The sequence below is a fragment of the Malus sylvestris genome, chromosome 15, assembly GCF_916048215.2.
Source record: "Malus sylvestris chromosome 15, drMalSylv7.2, whole genome shotgun sequence".
NCBI classification, from domain to species: domain Eukaryota; kingdom Viridiplantae; phylum Streptophyta; class Magnoliopsida; order Rosales; family Rosaceae; genus Malus; species Malus sylvestris.
Genome location: NC_062274.1, coordinates 36,307,551 through 36,327,352, shown reverse-complemented (window position 1 = coordinate 36,327,352; position 19,802 = coordinate 36,307,551). Strand labels below are relative to the sequence as shown.

Genomic DNA, 19,802 nt, shown 5'->3' with positions numbered 1-19,802 from the left:
TACTTTTCTTCATTCATCACGACTTTATTTCTAGTTAGTATTTCACTCCAACTAGAACTCTTCCTCCTCATTCAATTCCTTGTCTTTCTCAACTTCAAATCCTCCAGATTTTGGCACATGTTTAACACCATTTAAACTTCAAAAACGTCTAGCCCTTGTGTAGTTCACACATGCTATCCAATCCAAGTCCAAAATTGCTGCTATTTGCTGTATTTAACTTCCAATTGTTAGCTTTATCAAATGGACCTATAATAAAATGACAATAACATAAAACACTATAACAAATGAAAATTAACCAAGTAAATGCAAATAAATAAGAGAACAAAATTGTACAAATGCACTCCTATAAAAAACAATTAGTTTTTGTAGTGAATAGTAACTGCCATTGTATTGCCCTTGCCCAACGGGCAGGGTGTTTTGGTGTTTTGATTTTTCTATTTCTTTATATAAGTCTACATTTTTCTTATGTAACTAATTTCATGGGTAAATTTGTTTTTAAAATGGAAAACTAACCAAAACACCCTCAAAACTTTACTTTTAATCATCAGGACAGATTTTTTCAAAAATGCCGATCCTACCCTTCACACATATGTACAAGATTGGGTCAGTTTTATGCAAAGTTCATGTGGATACATCCAAAAGAAGAAAAAGGAGATTGACATTTTCAGAAAGCATTTGCATGCAAAAGGATATGTGGCAAACATTGCAACAACCAAGACAATATAGATTCACATGCAAAAGAAAATGTGGCAAACACTGCAGCAACCAAGACAACATAAATTCACATGACATTCAAGCAAAGACAAGACAGCCAGCTTTCAGAAACAGTGCTGACAGTTTTCAGAAACAATGTGCTGTCACTATTCAAAAATTTGTAAATAGATGAAATGTTATTTTGTCTTTGAAGATTTAGATTTTGTATATAAGGGAGCCTTTCCTCCCATACAGAACACACCTAAATACCACACAACTCTCTCAACATCTGAAAACACCATACTCACTTCATACACTCTAGCATTCGTAGCCTTCATAGCATCCTTGTAAACACTTCTTTGTAATCACTTTCTTGTAAACAACTATCTCTGTAAACATTCCATATATCAATAAAAGTTCAAGTGTACATATTCAAGCAATCTCCAAGTCTTAAGTAAGTTTTCTTTTCCTTACTTAGTGTGTTTGTTTAATTAGACTTCTAGTCCAAAACAAGGAAACACTATTGTGGTTATATTATTAACCTACTAAACTGACGATCATACTTTGTTCAAGCACTTTGTTATAGTTGAATGTTTGCCATACAAATAACTGGACATTAACCAGGGTACCTCTGAGTTCTTCGTACCTCTAAGTTCAGCCTTTAAGGCCTTATACTTGTACTGTGAGTGGCCGTCATGCTGAAACATGTCGAGTTCCATGTGCAAGGTTCTATGTCTAGTTGTTATAATGATCATCCGACTATTTAACCGAGCATGCGTTTCGAATTTGGTATCAGAGCCAAGTTTAGCATTTTAATAATATAAGCATAATAGTAAAGTACCTTGAGGATAGAAGTCATTGATACAACTGATATCATATTTGTTTATTGTGTATGAACAACAGATATTATTGTCCCTGTAGATCTTGTCAACCACAATTACCAGGTATTTATTGTCCCAGACATCGAACTATAACTAGCATAAAGAGAATATTAACATATAATCCAAAAGAATTATCAGTACTTTGAAGAAGCAAAGTTTTACCTTGGCTATCTTGAACATCCTTCATTTATTCGTAAATATAATAACACAGAAGTGCAGCATAAAGCTTTAGAAGCAAAAAGAACAACAGATCAAGTTTTAGAGACATTGAGAGAAGAAAGAGAGTTTTTAAGAAACCAGTTAGCCGTAACCCTAGAGAAAGGTAGACTATAGTTTATGATAGATTATCTTAATTTAGAAATTAGTGAACCTCAAAAAAGAAAAATAACTTTAGACCAAAATAGTTTAGTTTGTTATTTTCCATCAAGAAAGCATAATCATATTTTGCACAGTGAAGAAAATTCACAAGCCAATACTATTGTAGATCTTATTATTAGTCAAGCAGAAAATATAAAATTAGAAAATAATAAGCATAATCATTTATTAAACCAGTTGTTAGAACATTTCCAGAAAAACTCCATAAAAATAATTAGACAAAATTTAGACTATATTACATCTCAGTTAGAAGATAATAATAGAAATATTCAAAGGTTTCCAAGCAAAAGAGAGATAAAAGAGCTTGTTGATCTTATAGATAGTAAGCCGAAGCAAGTAGAACTTAGATCATTAGAAATAGTTGAACAACTAAAATCAGAAGTTCAAAAAATTCAATTAGTACAAAAAGAGTTAAGTGAACAAGTAGATAAGTTGCATAATAAAATAGATAAAGTATTAGTTTAATGACAGATTCTAGAACTAGCAGAAAATATATTCAAGCTTTGAAAGAAATTAGTAAATTAGAAAAAGAACCAGTAGGATTAACATATTTTTCAACAGAAGTATCCAGTAGTAATATTCTCATTAGGCAAAATAACTTGATTATCCAATTAGTTTTAAGTTTAGTTGAAAAATTAGATCAAGTTGAAGAACAAATAGCAGAAATAAACTAAGTTTTACATAACGCATCTTCATCACTTCCACCATCCTTGCTAGATAAATTAGAAAATTTAACTTTGAGTGCAAATAATAATAGAAGACCTAAGCTAAATCCTTTTGATAATAGAAAATGGAACTCTTTAGGAAAAAAAGAAAAGAAGTAGTTAGAGCGGAAGATATTTATCCAAATGAAGAAGAAGCACAAGAATTCATTCGAAGAGGTTTTGAGAGAACACAGAAAAATAAATATAACTTGTATCAATTAGGCTTATTTGAAAACAGAAGTAGAATTGTAAGCAGCATCAGTCAACATGAAGTTAGCTGTATTGATAAAGAAGTCACACTTAATCTAATTAGTAAAGAAGCAGTTACTCATTTGAGAAAATCACATTTTAGTCAGATTCATATAGGAACAATATTAATTGGAATAGCAGGATTAACTAGAGTACAAGTAGGTACAAAAGCTTTAGTATACATATATGATGATAGATGAGATAATCACCAACAAGCAGCAATAGCAACAGCTGAAGTAGACTTAAGTTCAAACTTAGCAGTTATAGGTTATATTCCAAATTATGTTATGACGATTAATGAATTTAGTAAATATATTAAAGTGAGCATAAGAACAAAAAATTATAATATGAAAGGAGAGTATAAAAATTTGTGTATTAGCTTAATGTATATAGGTAAAGTGTCTGATAGATATAATCATAAGTTTAATTTAGAGTTTCAAAATTTAGTTCAAACATTTGGCAGTAAACATGTAAATATGATAGAAGCAAAACTCGTAGATAATAGCTTTTTAGAAGGAACTCAGTGGACATTGCCTAATTTACAAGTAGCACCAAATAGACAACCAGATAAAGTACAAATACATGAAACTAGTACAGGTCAAGCAACAATTAGGTTTAGTAATTATAAGCAACTAGAAAAAATAGAAGATGATGAGAGTGAAATTGAAAATGAGAGTATACATATGGCTTTTGATAATTTAGATATTAATTTAATTGAGCAAAATTTTGATCATATTGTAGATAAACTTATAGAAGATATTGATCATTTAGATGAAGAACAATATTTGGAAAAATATAAGACATATGATTTAGGACTACATAAAATTTCAGACGAAGAAATGAAAATTTTAATCTTAGAAATAGGAGTAGAACACATTTTAGGATCAAAAGAATATAATAATTTATTAGAATTGAAAGCAGAATGTAATCCAGCAGAAGAAAGTAGTACATCAGGAGTAGAAAATCCAGGACACGCAAGCAGAACCGATCAACAATTTTTAAGACCAACAAATGAACAATATAATGAAAAAGCAAAAGTAGATTATATGGAAGAAAGTATGATAAAACCTAGAAAAAATAGGATTCCATATTTGAGAGGGTTAGAACAAATTAATATAGCTGGTAATATATTAAATTTAGATAATGTAGATCCACAAGATTGGGAAAGCACGATTGAGAGATGAGAAAAAGGCTGCGTACATGCAGCATTAATGTTAAATTTTAGTAATTCACAAAACATGTTAGATTACTTTGAACATACTTTGGATGGTTTAGTTTTTTATTATTTCCAGTCATGGAAAGTTCAAAATCCAGAACAACATCAGGCAGCTAAAACACATTTTAATATTGATGGTTTTGTTACTTTGATTATACAAGAGTTTTTATATCATAATTGGTTAGATGGCAGAAGTGAACAAGAACAAATAAGAGCAATCAGAAATTTAGAACAATTACAAATTTACGATTTACAATATATAGCTGAGTATACCACAGATTTCTTTAAATATTTAGGAAGAACAGGTAGAATTAGTGATATTAATTTATTAGATACTTATATGACAAAAATAAAAGGACCCATAGGTGAAAAGATTTGGAATGAATGGCAAAAGCATTCGAAGAAAAATGATATTGCTATAGGACCTAGAATTCAACATGTATATGATATACTTAGACAAGAGTGTAGTCAAATAAAGGCTAAGAGACAAATTAGGAAGCAATTTTACATGAGTTGTAAAAATATAGATTTACCACAACAGTATAGTTGCCATAAGAAAAATAAGCATAAGAAAATATACAAAAAGAAATATAAGTCATATAAACCCTACAAACAACATAAGAATTTCAGTATAAGACCTTCAAGAACATATAGGAAAAGAAAATATATTCCAAAACAATTTAGAAAAAGAAGTGGCAGACCTTGGATTAGGACATATAAAGCACCAAAAGATAAGAGTAGTTGTAAATGTTATTCATGTGGAGAAGCTGGACATATTAGACCTAAATGTCCAAAATTAGGTAAACAGTCGAAAGAAAAAGTACATTTGATGGAGTTGTTTAAGTTAGAAGAAGATGAGGATATTCAGTCAATATACAGTTTAGATAATTTAAGTGATAATGAGAGTATTTATAGTATAGAGAGTATTAACATGATAGATTCAGACTCGGAAGATTCAAGTAGCACAAATAGTGATCTAGATGAATATATGTGTGCATTCATAGAAGAACATTATGAAAAAGAATATAAATACATTAATTTAGGTTGGCCAGAAAAATGTCATAAGTGTAATAAATTAGTTGCAAATAAATACTATAATACATACTCAATATTATGTGAAAAATGTTATAGTAATAGGTTATTAGAAGTTAATTCAGCAGAATCCAAAATATTAGGAAATATTGTTCATAGTATAGAAAAACCAAAAAATAGTTCTTTAATCACTATAAATTGCGAAATAGAATTAGCAAAAGAACATAAGATACAAACCATAGCTATGATAGATACAGGGAGCACAAAGAGTGTCATAAGAGAAGAGTTAGTACTAGAAAAATATAGACAAAAATTAGCGAAACCAGTAAGAATAACACAATTTGATGAGAGACCAGTTTACTTAACACATTGTATAAATAATGAGTTTATTAAAGTAGAAAAACAACAATTTAATTTACCATTAACATTTGTTTCACCAGTAGGATCATATCCATTTATTTTAGGATTAAACTTTTTGAAAAGTTTGCAAGGTTTTTTTATTTATGAACCCTAACATAACATTTTTCAAAATAGGCATTACAATAACTGATCAAAGTAATACTGTAGAAGCATACAAAAACATAAGTATAGAAGAGACTAGTGGCCAATATAGTTATCATTTAGAAAACTCAAAAGAAAATGATGAGCATAATAACGTAGAAGAGTTTGATGAAGACATTTTTGAACATTAATACCCGATTTTAGAAGAAATAACCTATATAAAAATATTACAGTTAGATAGACCAAAGAGTTTAGAAGAATTGTTACAATTAGCAGAACAAACTAGGATTATAGGAGAAGACCCATAGTTACATTGGAGCAAAAATAAAATACTAGCAAAATTAGATATAATTAACCCAGATTTAACCATTAAGACGGCTGATATGTCTGGTAGTCTAATAGATAAACAAGAGTTTGAGCAGCAAATAAATGAGTTGTTAAATTTAAAAGTAATTAAACCATCTAAGTCTAGACATAGATTAACAGCATTTATTGTAAGAAAACATTCGGAATTAAAAAGAGGTAAGGCTAGAATAGTTTATAATTATAAGGGAACTTTAACGAAAAGCACCCAGTACTGTTCACTTTAATGAAAAACCACATTTTTACACTAAAAAGTCACACCCGGTACTGTTCACTTTACCCTTTATTTTGTCCTTATCATTAAAACTCAAAGTTTTCAAGCCATTTTCATTAGTTTTCCTTAATTATAAGAGATTAAATGATAATACATACGAAGATAGTTATAAATTACCAAATAAGAATGGGCTTATAAACAAAATTCAAGAGAGTAAATATTTTAGCAAATTTGATTGTAAATCAGGTTTTTAGCAAATAAGATTAGCAGAAGAATCAATTGAGTGGACAACATTTACTTGTCCAGAAGGACATTTTGAGTGGCTCGTTATGCCATTTGGACTTAAAAATGCTCCATTGATCTTTCAAAGAAAGATGGACTAAATTTTCAAGAAATATGATAAGTTTTGTAGTGTTTATGTAGATGATATTTTAGTACATAGTAAAAATAAAAATGGACATAGGAAGCATTTAGAGATAGTATTACAAGAATTTATCAATAATGGAATTGTAATTAGCAAAAATAAAATAGCATTAGAAAAGCAAGATATAGAATTTTTAGGAATGTATATCAAGTCAGGTACAATACAATTACAAGATCATATAGCTAAAAAGGTGTTAGAATTTCCAGATAAATTAGAAGATAAGAAACAGTTACAAGCATTTTTAGGATTGCTAAATTATGCAAGAAATTTTATCCCTGATTTAGGAAGAAAAATAGCAGTATTACATAGTAAAACTAGCAAAACTGGACAAAAATATTTTAATAGTGAAGATATTAAATTAGTTCAAAAAATAAAAGAAGAAATTACTAAACTTAAGTCATTAACATTACCATTAGATGATAGTTACAAGATAGTCGAAACAGATGCTTCATCATTAGGATGGGCAGGTATACTATACCAGAAAAGGCATAGGGAGTCTCCAAAGTCTAACGAACAAGTTTGTAGATATTCCTCAGGAAAGTTTAGTGATGTACAGTCAAGATTACCATCAACAGATTTAGAAATTTTAGGGATAATTAATTCACTTGAAGCATTTTCTTTATTTTTACATAATGAAGTATTTACGATTAGAACAGATTGTCAAAATATAGTTTCTCATCATAACAAGATACATGCTAATAAACAGGCAGCCCGAAGATGGGTTAATTTTGTTGATTCAATTACAGGAAATAGTTTTAAACCAATTTTTGAACATATAAAAGGTAATGACAATACATTAGCTGATATCTTATCAAGATTAATTTGTTGAACAGGTATGGAATATCGTGGACCATCATCAGCAAATAGCACAAGGCAGCAAGGCAGAAGAGTTTCTTTCAATGACATGATGATGCACCATCAACTTCCACCATTCAGTGGATTTCAAAATAGCATGAGCAGACCAGCATCACCACCAGTACCCACGTTCAACTTTAATGGCAATATTGTTGAAAGAATCAGAAATCCAACTCTGAGATATAGGTCAAGGGTACCAGGGCTTTCTGATAGGCAGCAGGTTCTCTTAGATAATTTCTGGAATATCCAAATTAAGCAGCCAAGCATGAGGTTAGGTCATGAAAAATTAATTAGAGCCTTGGAACAAGAGTTTGATAGCTTTAATTTTAATTTCCACCAAAACCAGCAACATATTCATTCTCTTGAGCACAATCTTCAAGCCATTTCTAGGGACCATGAGTCATTACTTGGTAAGTTTATCAAAATGAACCAAGAACTCCAATCTCTTAGAATGCAGCAAAAGGCAAGTGACACCTTGAAAAGAGAATTAAAAATAGGTTTAGAAACTGATCATCATAAGAATAAAGGAAAAGAGGTTATTGAACCCATAGAACAAGAGGCTAATGAGCCCATAGAAAAAAATTAAGATTGAGCTCTTAGAAGAAGACGTTGAAATGGAGCAACATCAAAGTAATGATCAGCATCAGGTTCTGAGTGACAAAGAAAAACAAGAAAAATATGAAAGTTTTCTTAGGAATATATCTTCAGACTTAATATTAGATGATGTCTTATTAGAAGAAATTTCAAAGGCGAAACTAAGAATAATGCCAACAGATATGCAAAATGAGATCCTGAGCAGAGCATCACAGTCCATGAAAGAGTTACAATTACAATTACAATGCGCCTTGTATCAGTCCATCTTTGATCCAAAACCAGGGATGGATATTATTACAAAGATGTATCCTCCATGTCTTAGTTATAGTACAGAGAATTGTATTTGTAAACCAGAGATTAGTGTAGCTGTGGTCAAGATTAACATGAGAGATTTTAAATCATGGCATTTTAGTTATGCGCATCAAGAAAAACATAATGTGGTAGAAGTTACTCCTGTATTACTATTAAAGTTTGGTTATCTCGATAAAATATTTATTAACCATATTTCTCAATTAGAATCATTTCCTGAAAAACTTATAAAAGTAGCAGAAGATTATCTAGAAAGATGGAAGGAAATTTGCATAAGTTTTATTAGTAGTCCTCCAGATTGGTATGTACATATGCATAAGGAGAAAGCTAGGCATATAGCCATGATCAATGAAGAGTCCTTTAGACTAAACCCTATCTCCTCACATAGGTGGACTCCTTCATACAAAAATATTTTAAAATTTAGAGGGATCCAAATGTTTGCTTTAGATGAGTTTGAAGATTTTAGGTATGACATGGTACTAGTAGCAGAAGAAGAAGAGATGTATATTTACAGCAAGACAAGAATCAGTCATCAACCTTATTGGAAGCCGCAGAATTTCAAAGAAGAAACAGCAGAAATATATTACAAGGTGAAAGAAGATAGAGAAAGAGATGCGGAGCTAGTAGAAGACGATAAACAATATTGGAATAATTTGTCAGAAGAAGAGCTGTATAACATCGACAACATGATGGAAGCCTGAAGAGCTAGTTGTAAAATTAGCATAAGTTTAATAGCATAATGTAAAATGATGTATTTCCAGACAGAAATGTCAACATCTTTGTGGACCCCGCTGTAATGGCATAAGAGTAAATAAAGAAAAGTACTTGATCCATTATCGACCTTTCATACACAAATTGTCCTTATAATTAAGAATGAATAGTTCCAGGTCATTTTCGTTAAAACTCCCTTTTTAAAACTAGTTTTTATGTGCAAGTGAAATAAAATTTTATGGGTGTTAGTAAAAGTTTACAAATATGAAGGGGTCTTGTGAAAATATGATAAAGATGTAGTGTAATTAACTCATTTCTCTCTCCGTTTCTGTATCCACCACCCCCAGCCTCCACAAACGGAGCTTAGGCAGCGATGAGGACGCAAGCACAGCGGCGCCGGAATTCGAAGCGGGTTTGAGCGAATTGGGTAACTATCACATATTCTATCTTTTCCTGATAAGTGTGAGCACCATCTGTCTCCTTCAAGCTAGCTTTCCAGGTGATCATCCTCATTTCCTTCAATTTATTGGATTATCATGTTTGTTTTACATCTTTTCGGAAATTAATTTTAATGGTTAATCATGCTTTAATTTCTGCAAGATGTCTTTCAGCTTTTTCTGTTGGTAATTGGTTTAGCTATGACTAGTTAGTTTTGAGTAGTTGTGGATGTTCGTACATTGTTTTTGACTGAAACATTTAAGGAATAAAGTTAGTAATTTGTTCCGTCATCCAACCTGTTGTCGTTATCAGTATTGAAAGGTTTATTATTCTTTCATTGTTAACACAAGAATGCAGTTAGCCAAGTGAGATTAGGTTTTGAGTCTTCTGACCCGGGGTTTAGGGTTTAGGGTTTACGTTTTATATTTCCCCCCATGGATGACTCAGGTCCCAAACCTAGTTGCTTCCCCAGCCCCAGTCCAGTTTTTGGATCTATTCTTCATCTTCAGTCTTCACGTTTACGTTTTGTTCAGCCGTAACGAACAAATTGCTCAACCCACATATATGTTCAAACATACACTGATTATAGTTGGAAAGATTACAAATGTAACTGGATTGTCTTAACAAACCCAGGTTGCTGTATATTTACTATATTTTCAATTTAATTGTTTAATCAAAGCTCCACAAGTCAGTAATGTACAAGCCAATGATTTTAACGTGTAAAACTCAAATCTCCACTAGTCAGGATGCAACCGACTAGACTTGGACTTACTAATCGACTTGGTTCTTCCCCAAATCTTATGCCAGCACGATTGTTGTCTACATGATTAGTATATGCCTCATGTACATTCTGAGTAAACTCTAATGTACTCTTGCCAGTCTTGAGTCTTGGCTATCACAACTCACGAATCACTTACTCGTCTGTCAAACATATCTGGTTGTGATCGTTTTTCTTGCTAATTTTTTCCCCTGTATGTCAGCTCAAAATTTAGAGCAAAAACTCATGCTAGTCACCTTAAACAGTCACCCTTTGAAGAAATATGTTAAAAAAGTCATGCAATCTAAACAACCTAACAAGGAAATGCATGTTAACCATTTACCCTTCCTGTGTGAGAGTTGGAATTTCCAAATTTGTCTCCAAATACCCACAACAATATTGACGTTTTTTTCCGTTTGCCTGTATAACAACCATGCTGCACTACTTCATAGTGATTCTTTCGAGTCTTAAGACTTGATGTAGACAGCACTAAGATTACAATACATGGCATGTTTTGGGTACTTAACACTCTCTCTGTTATTGGACTCGTATTTTTCCTTAAATTCTCAACCTCACTTCGATAAAAAAGGGCCTAATCCAGAGTCCCAGAGTGTTTAAATCTGATATATTTTAATACGGGATAGAGAATGTTCTTGTGTTTAGGCTGCGTGACAACTTTGTTGAGAAGTTTATTTCAAGATACATTCTGTCATAACTAATTGTGAATGAAAAACTAATGCACTTATACAGGGTTCAGATAAAATGGACTTATATGTTTTAATTATTACTTCATATTTTGGGGAAAGCCTTGTTTTAGAATATGGTGTTTCTTTTTCTCTTAATAAAATGAAAGTTTTACGAGGATGGTTGTAAACCTACAAGTACAAATGTGAATGAGGAGAAAATAGAGTGATTCCTGCATTTAGGATTTGAATCTTATATTATGAATCTGTACAGGGGTATCTTTCTTTATTACCTAAGCTTGTGCTGTGCCATGAATATTTGCTCTATTCCCTACGGCCTGCATTCAACTTCTCAGATTTATTGCTTTATTGTGGTAGTCTTTCTGTAATCAATCTTTATCTTATGTATCTCACACTTTTTGTTTGCTACTGGCAGCATTTTCCTACACAAAACGGTTTTGTAGATTAATGGGCTTGTCTTAGAACTCCTAAAGTAGAATGATATGCACTCAAAATTTGTTTCATACAACGTCAAAGATAGTAGCCCTTGCAAGATCTGGTCAAATAACATGTGCTCGCAAAATTTTCAACGAAATGCCTTTCAGAGACTCTATTGCTTGGAATGCAATGCTTACTAGCTATACGCAACTGGACTTTCATAATGAATCTCTCTCACTTTTCCAGTGCATGAGAATCTCTGACACTAGGCCAGATCACTTTACCCTCACTGCAACTTTAAGTGCGTGTGCCGGTGCATACGAGCTTCAGTGTGGAACCCAAATTCACGCGCTAGTTACTGTTTTGGGTTACCAGTCTTACTTGCCGGTTAATAATGCGCTTATTGATATGTATGGGAAGTGTTTGAATCCCTTGAGCGCTAGGAAAGTTTTTGAAGAAATGAAACGTAGGAATGAGGTGTCTTGGTGTTCGTTTTTATTTGCACAGACAAACTCTGCTCAGTTCAACATTGCCCATGAAGTGTTTTCTATGATGCCAAAAAGGGTTGAGATAGCTTGGAATATTATGATTGCTGGTTATGCACGAAATGGAGAAGTGGAGTCTTGTTTGGCTTTGTTGAAAGAGATGACAGAGAGTATGTGTCAGCCAGATCAATGGACTTTCAGTGCTCTCATGAATGCTTGTGCTGAAGCATTAGAATTTTGGTGTGGTTGCATGGTACATGCTCTTGTCATTAAAAGTGGTTGGAGCTCAGCTGCAGAGGTCAAGAACTCGGTTTTAAGTTTTTATGCTGAAGTAGGCTGCCATGAAAATGCAATAAGGATTTTTGAATCCATTGGAACTCTAACACAAGTGTCCTGGAATGCCATGATTGATACCTACATGAAAGTGGGGAATACTCACGAAGCATTTCTTGTATTTCAGCGGGCCCCTGAAAAGAATATTGTTTCCTGGACATCTATGATCGCTGGATTTGCAAAAAATGGACCTGGAGAAGAAGCTGGTAGCTTCTTTGTGGATATGGTGAGAAGTGGAGTGCAACCAGATGAATTCACATTTGGAGCTGTCCTTCATGCATGTTCAAGCTTGGCAGTACTTGGACATGGTAAGATGGTACATGGTTGCATACTTCGATACGGCTTCCATGCTTATATCTTTATTGGGAATGGCTTAGTTAACATGTATGCTAAATGTGGGGATTTAGAAGGGTCAGTCCATATATTCTGTAACATTCCTGACAAGGATCTAGTATCTTGGAATGCTATGTTATTTGCATTTGGATTGCATGGGCAAGCTATCCAAGCTGTACAGGTTTTTGAAGAGATGGTGGAAAATGGAGTAAAACCGGATAATGTGACCTTCATTGGCCTGCTGATGAGTTGCAGCCATGCTGGGCTTATAGAGGAAAGTCGTGTGCTTTTTGAAACAATGAGATCAGTTTATGGCCTTTCCCCCGAAATGGATCATGTGACATGCATGGTGGATATGCTTGGCAGAGGTGGTTACTTAGCAGAAGCAAAAGAACTGGTAGATAAGTACTCGGAAGTAGGTGGTGGTGAGACCAGCTCATGTGAAGCTCTGCTCGGGGCATGTTCTGCACAGGGGGACATAGGATTTGGAAGAAGTTTGGGCGAAAGTCTGAAGATACTAGAGCCGCATAAAGAGGCGAGTTATGTGTCACTGTCAAATTTGTATTGTGCGAGCGGGCAATGGAAGGAAGCAGAAATGGTTAGGATGATGATGGTTGATCAAGGGGTGAAGAAAATGCCCGGTTGTAGTTGGATACAAGTGAGAAACAAGGTAAAGGCTTTTGTAGCCGGGGAGCATTCGTATTCGTGTATGAACGACGAGTTATGTAATGTATTAACTTTCATTGATTTTGAAATGAGGAATCCATGCTGCTGTGTTGGTGTTCAAATTTGAAACAAATATGAGTTTTACTCCAAATTCAGAATTTGTAAATGTAACATTCCCTACACTACTAGATTTGAGGTCTCCCATTGCGCTTGTGGCCCAATGCGTTTACCTTCCTTCAGGATTTGGGCTCACCACTCCGCCTTTAGCATCACGTGTCATGCACGAGAGTTTTGGTGTCAATGTTGGGTTCCATCTGGTGTCAAATTTTAACATGTACAATTTGAAGTTTAAGTGGTGATTGGTGCTAACATGATTACTTAAATGAATTAAATCCTCTTTTAGTTCTTGGAGGGCAACGTGGATATGGGTAATGCTAGAGAGACTAAACTTGTAAATAAAATTTTAGAAACTAAAGGACATAGAAGTTGATGATTGGTTTATTATTTAAATGTTGATAAACGTGCTCATTCTTATTGATGACACATCATTTAGCTTACAAAATTTGTCTTCAAATTTAATCTCCCTAGCATTACCTTGCGGTTATTCATTAAAAGGCTCCACTGACATGGGCGACACGTAACTGTGTGTCATGACTATTGAAGTCAATGTAAGATTACATTGGAGAACACACCCGGTTGGAATTACAATTTAATTAGATCATTTTCTAACTCAATAATCTTAACCACATTATTAACTGAGACATAAGAATTCATGTGAACTCACATGCCTCAAGGACCCCAACAAGGAAAACACCATGGTGGAGAGTGAACATGTTGTATCATCAAATAGTCACTGTCATATCCAAAAGGCAACGTCGGTATCTCATGTCAAAACATTATTTGCATTATTGCAATTCTTAAAGTTTATTGCTTGACATGTATTTACAATTTCGCACAAGAACTTGTTGGAAAATTTAATAATAATATTATTATATTAAATTTATTAATTGAATGGAAATCAGAAGTGGAGTTTTTTGGTAGAAAGATGTATCTACTCAAATGAAAAGTTGCAACTTTTGACTCTTCATGAATGGTCACATGCTTTCCAAAAAGGTATCTCATATTCTATAAATAGGGAAGCTCCTTATAATCACACAAGAACTTTTCGTCAAACATACATATAATGAATGCATTAAATATTAGAGAGCCTTATTGAGTCCATATGAGAGAGTTTTCAACACAATCGTGGTTCATGGAGCCTTGTGTTTTGGAGTGCTACTATTACAAGAACATGGTCGTTTTATCTTGGGAGACATGCGCCGATCAACCATGAGCATCATAATGGGGTGTAAACTTGTCTTAAGGACAAAGTGTCTAACACTTGCCTTCACCGTATTTCCAGGTTTTTCTAGTCCATTATATCATGTTCATTTAAATTTGGTTACTCATGTGCATGCATTACTTTGATATATAATTGCATGAATTATTTCTTGATTTTATATGTGATTTAATATAGCAATTAAAACTAATTTTTTCCAACAATCTTAAGACAAGTTTATTGGTTTATTTGCTATATTTGATTAAAAAAGGTTGGTTTGAGAAACTGAATTTGTTTCTTTGCAACAATCATTTTTATATTATTCTATTTAATAGTTACGCATGAAAGGGTTTATGTTTTGATTGAAAAGTTTAGGTTTGGTTGATATAATTTTGTCATCAGTTCCGAATTGGCATTAATTACATAAGTGTTTGTTGACAACATGTTTTATATTCATACATGTATTGTTTCCAAGAACATACCAACTATATATATGTGTTAATTTTGTGGTTTTACATATGCTTAATGTCATATATATGAAGTGATTCATAAATTCATATACCGTTAATGAATTTAATTAAGATTTGATTGGATTCAAAATAAGAAATAGTAGAGCATGCATGGCACTTCTTTTGTCTTGTATATAAGTGACAATGATGTATATAATCTTGTGCTAGTTGACAAACGGTTATTTCCTTAAGAGTATTCACAAGGAAAAGTTATTTGGTGCAGCCATTATTGTAATAAGATATCTTCTCTACTTACATTGGTTGAAAAGTTCATTAATTCTCGTGAAGGTATCTGAGATGTGATTTTCTTTTTGTTATAAAGAATTAGCGGTTTGTCTGAGAAAGTTAGTTAAATTTTATGCAAACCTCCATGAAGGGTTGCGACCCTTCATGAAAAGGTGATATGGTGCAAACAAGAAGAAATTGTTTCAATTTTGAAAAGTAACGATTATCGCTTGAGAACGAAACTAAGCCGAACCAAATCTTTCTATTGGGAAAGTAACATTCCCTACCTGGAAAAACCAAGCCCTACACAATGATTAGTCTTTTGCATGCAAATACAGATGCTTTCATTTTATGAAAGCAAATGGCAAAGTCATGGTAGGTTTGGTTGGAGAATGGAAACACTCGGTTTGTTTAGCATCTATTGGTGAAAGATTCCTTGATATGTATATTTGCTTGATGAGTATATTAATGTTGCAAATATATGTGAAGGCAAAAGAAGTATTCCTGCAAAGGGAAGAAACTTCAGATCATGTTGGGTTTGATAATTAGAAGCCTAATTGAGGAGACAAGTGACTCCGTATGTTCATAGGGCTAAGGAAAAAAAAAAGTAGCCAACAAGTGCATCTCCTTAGAAAGGACTTGTGAGGCTTGAAAACCTAGAAGTAAAGATAGATAAAGAGACAACACCTTCATTGGCACCTACTTCTTAAGTATGATGAATGAGTAATTGATAGCATTAAAAAGCAACCACAATGTGAGGGAATTGTGGGGGTGGCTTAGCTATTTTTGAGAAATGGAACAACCGAATTGTGGATGATTCAATGAAAGCACTGCATAGATAATCTCCTACCCATGTCCTATGATGAAACAATGTTATTGTTGGAAATGTGCCCTAAAACCAATCATATGATGATACTTTACGGACATTTCACATGTTAAACTAATCTAGTTTAATATCAAGGGCAAAGATTATTGTTTGAGCCGTCTCATATAAATGTTATATGCTTAAACGATAAGTCCAAGGAATATGTGATTGGGAGAATGCGATCTAAAGAAGTTAGATTCATGAGACCATTCTTTTGTAGACACATCCTAAACGTTCCTGATCATAGGATTGCCAATTAGGCATTGACAGTCTGTTAAGATCAGTACGTGCTATGTCTTCTCTCAGGGAGAGTGACTAGTCTCGAGTCATTGGTGTGTGTGACATCAAGACAAGTACGTAGGTGCTTAATAGAGAATGAGTTCACTGAACACGATCAACGAAGAGTTCTCATATTCATGTCACATGAGAACTCATGGTTGGGATAATGCAAAGTAGTCCTTTGACCTGAGACATCATAATTGTCTTGTGGTTAAGTCCTTGATCTTTGATTATGTCAAAAGTCACTCCAAGAGGAGGGTGTCCACGGCATAGTTGGGGTTAAGCCACTTAGCCATTGAGGCAGTGAATGCGCAACAAGGGATCTCTAACCTTCAAGCTGTTTGAGGGAGAATACTCTATGATATGATTAAGAATCTCTGGCCAGAGTATGAATGAGATTTAGGAAGTCGTTCCAAATCACATTCAAGGTAATCATATAAGCACATGAATCACATTGGATAGTAGACATGAATAAACTATCAAACCAAACAATGTGGTCAAGAGTATTGTATTAGAGAAAGATCGTATTGCATTTGTAATCCTAAACTGAATAGGTTCTCCACCTCTTCTGATTAGCTTGGGTAACCATGATATGCTGCTAGGTGTCACTCATGGTTTGTGGAAGCCCTAAACGTATATAAACACTAAAGGGAGAATTGAAAGTAAGTTTCAATTCACAATCGATTTGAAAGAGTTTTAATCGCCCACTGCCTCGCTAAAAGGAACCTAATGGATCGTACACCGTGTAAGGTGGAGATTGAAGAAACGATGGAGATGAGTAAGAATAATTAAATGGTTTAATTATTTATGGCAAAGGATTAATTAATATGTTAATTAATCAAACGAATAAGTTCGTTAAAGACCTCGAGATAGTTTTGGACCTTAAGGCCCAATGGGCTTCGAACGTCAAGCCCATTGACTTAAGTTGTATGACAATTTAATGAATAAAGATTCACAAAGGCCCAAAAGCCCAAATCCCTTATGTGGCCGGCCATGTGTGTTGAATTAGGGTTTTTTGGTTCTTTAGGTCATTTAAAGAAGTGACTATATAAAGAACTTTATAGCCTAAAATTGATTAAAAGGGTTTCTTTTAGGAAATTGGAGAGAACACAAAGCTCTCCTTTCTCTCTAAAGTGGCCGGCCCCCTTGGAGGGATTAGCTAGCAATCCCACTCCTCCAAGGTCACTCATTTCTTCTCCAATCTAACCTTGGTGTAGACACTTAGAGGTTCTCAATTTTGGGAACTTGGAAAACCATATTCTTCCATCCAAATCCATGGATCTAAGAAGCAAGGAATGAAGACCCTCTCTTTGGGTGATTAGCCTTTGCTTATGCAAAGAGGAATCTACAAAGGTATAAATTTCAACTCACTTTGTTTTGAGTTGAGTCTTGGTTCACCAATCTACTAGGCTTTGAATTTCATGGTTAATGTTTTGTTTTTGAATGCATGCAAGCATGATTCCGCCTTTTAATTGTTAAATGCATACTATAGATGTTATTCAAATGAACATGTTTTTAAAAATATTTCCCTTCAAGTGGTATCAGAGCCTAGGTCTAGTAGTTGGTGAATCCTTTTGGGTTTTGTGGTTCATAGTTTGTGATTTAAAAGTTGTAATATGTTATAAGCTTTATTCTTGTTTCTTTGAATGTAAATTTTGTTAGAAAATTTGCCATCTCAAATGTTGTAGATGTAGTTCTTATGAGCATGAATATTGGAGCTAAAATTTGGTGCCATGTTTTTGGGAATTTTCGGCCAAATCCAAATGGTGGATTTTTGGGTTCTTGTTTGACTTGTTAAAAGTGTTTTCAAGTGACTTTTGGAACCCCTATGTACCCTAGTTTGGTTATATGTTATTTCCCTAAAGTTTGAATGGTTTTGGATGAAAAATGTTCATGGAAATTTTTTGGGTTTTTCATGAATGTTCTTCATTGTTCTTGACATTTTTGGCAAGAACAAAAAGTTTTGTGTTTTGATTCAAAGTTTTGATTTATTTCATAAAGTTTATGTTTTATGATTTTTCAAATGTTTAAATGTGTTAGATATTTGTTTAAATGGTGGTAGAAGTAATGGTGGGTGTGAAAGGATTAATTCCCTTTCACACACACCACTTGCACCACTTGCATGCTTTATGTCAAAACTCACAAATCAACACACACATCACTCCTTTTCATTCTCCAAAACCGGCCCTCCCTCAAGTGGGAGTACTTTTGGGGCTTTTATGCAATTACATAAAGTTTTGATACTTTTGTGTATTTGCACTTTGGCCCAAAAGTTTACGTTTTTACGTTTAGGTCCAAAAACGCTAAAGGACAAATTGTTTTGCTCCTTTAATGAAGTTTTTGCATTGTTTAAATTTTGGGTTCTAGTTGTAATTACATGAAGTAGTGGACTTTTGTGTTTTTACAAAGTGACCCCAAAAGTTTATGTTTTTGCAATATAGCCCAAAAGTTGTGGTAATTGCATATTGGCCCAAATTAGGTTGAGAACAAAATTGTTTTGTCTCTTTAAATGAGAATTGGATTTTCATTTCATTTAGCTCCATTTAAATCAATTTTATGGATACAAAAACCAAATGAAAATGTTGCATTCAATTTAATTAGTTAAAGCGTTCTTTCGTGGCCTTCCACCGTGGTAGGCTCCGATCGTTTGTGACTCGTACACCGGCTTCACCCTATCATGGGGGAGTACAAAGTGCGTGCTTATACTCAGGAGGAGTCTATATACATACTTGATGAGGTGAGTGTAGGCAACGAGGATGGCCAACATCATATCATTGTGAGGCTATTCTTGAACCCCTTCACAAACTAAGCATGGTGGGAATGACTTAACTAAGTGCAATGGAGCCAACATCATATCATTGTGAGGTGACATTCTCTAGAGGCCAAATAAGATGGGTACTTGCAAGTGATGCAAATGAGTAAGCGTACTCTCTCATTATTATTAATGCTAGCCAACATCATATCATTGTGAGGTGGGCTTGGTAGTAGTGAGTCTCCCATACCCTACTAAGAGTTTCCTCCAAAAACTCTCGAATTCCAATGAGGGATATGGAATTTGCCAAAAATAGTGGGTGGTGCTATTTGATTTAAAGATCCGAATCAAATGGCTTAAAATCAATCAATTTATATTCGTTATGTATTTGTTTACCAATATATTTGTAAACGTTATCCAAAACTTGACAAATAAAAACCGAAAGTTTAGTTTCCGGACTTAGTACTACAAAACCATAGATTGTCTTTAAATGGCTTGTAAATGTACCTAAGTAGTCTCATCCTCACAATCTTCCTATTGATAATGTACCATTGGAAGAAAATGTTAGATAAGTCTATCATAAGGAGGACAACACTTTTA

At 33.6% G+C, this 19,802-nt stretch overlaps 1 protein-coding gene across 2 annotated transcripts; it reads left to right on the top strand.

The window, feature by feature from the left end:
* Positions 1–9,420: 9,420 nt before the first annotated feature.
* Positions 9,421–13,387, top strand: LOC126602096 (pentatricopeptide repeat-containing protein At2g36980, mitochondrial). Of its 2 annotated transcripts, none has more exons than XM_050268908.1 (2): positions 9,421–9,620; positions 11,684–13,387. In XM_050268908.1, exon 2 carries the CDS (start codon positions 11,687–11,689, stop codon positions 13,379–13,381), a length of 1,695 nt encoding a protein of 564 aa, XP_050124865.1. In that variant the 5' UTR covers positions 9,421–9,620; positions 11,684–11,686; the 3' UTR covers positions 13,382–13,387. The 2 variants fall into 2 exon arrangements, with proteins under 2 accessions (XP_050124865.1, XP_050124864.1); XM_050268907.1 differs by having other exon boundaries at positions 11,436–13,387.
* Positions 13,388–19,802: the final 6,415 nt, after the last annotated feature.

Coding starts and splice junctions, on each gene's coding strand:
- LOC126602096 (XM_050268907.1), top strand. CDS start 11,498: ATGATATGCACTCAAAATTTGTTTCATACAACGTCAAAGATAGTAGCC.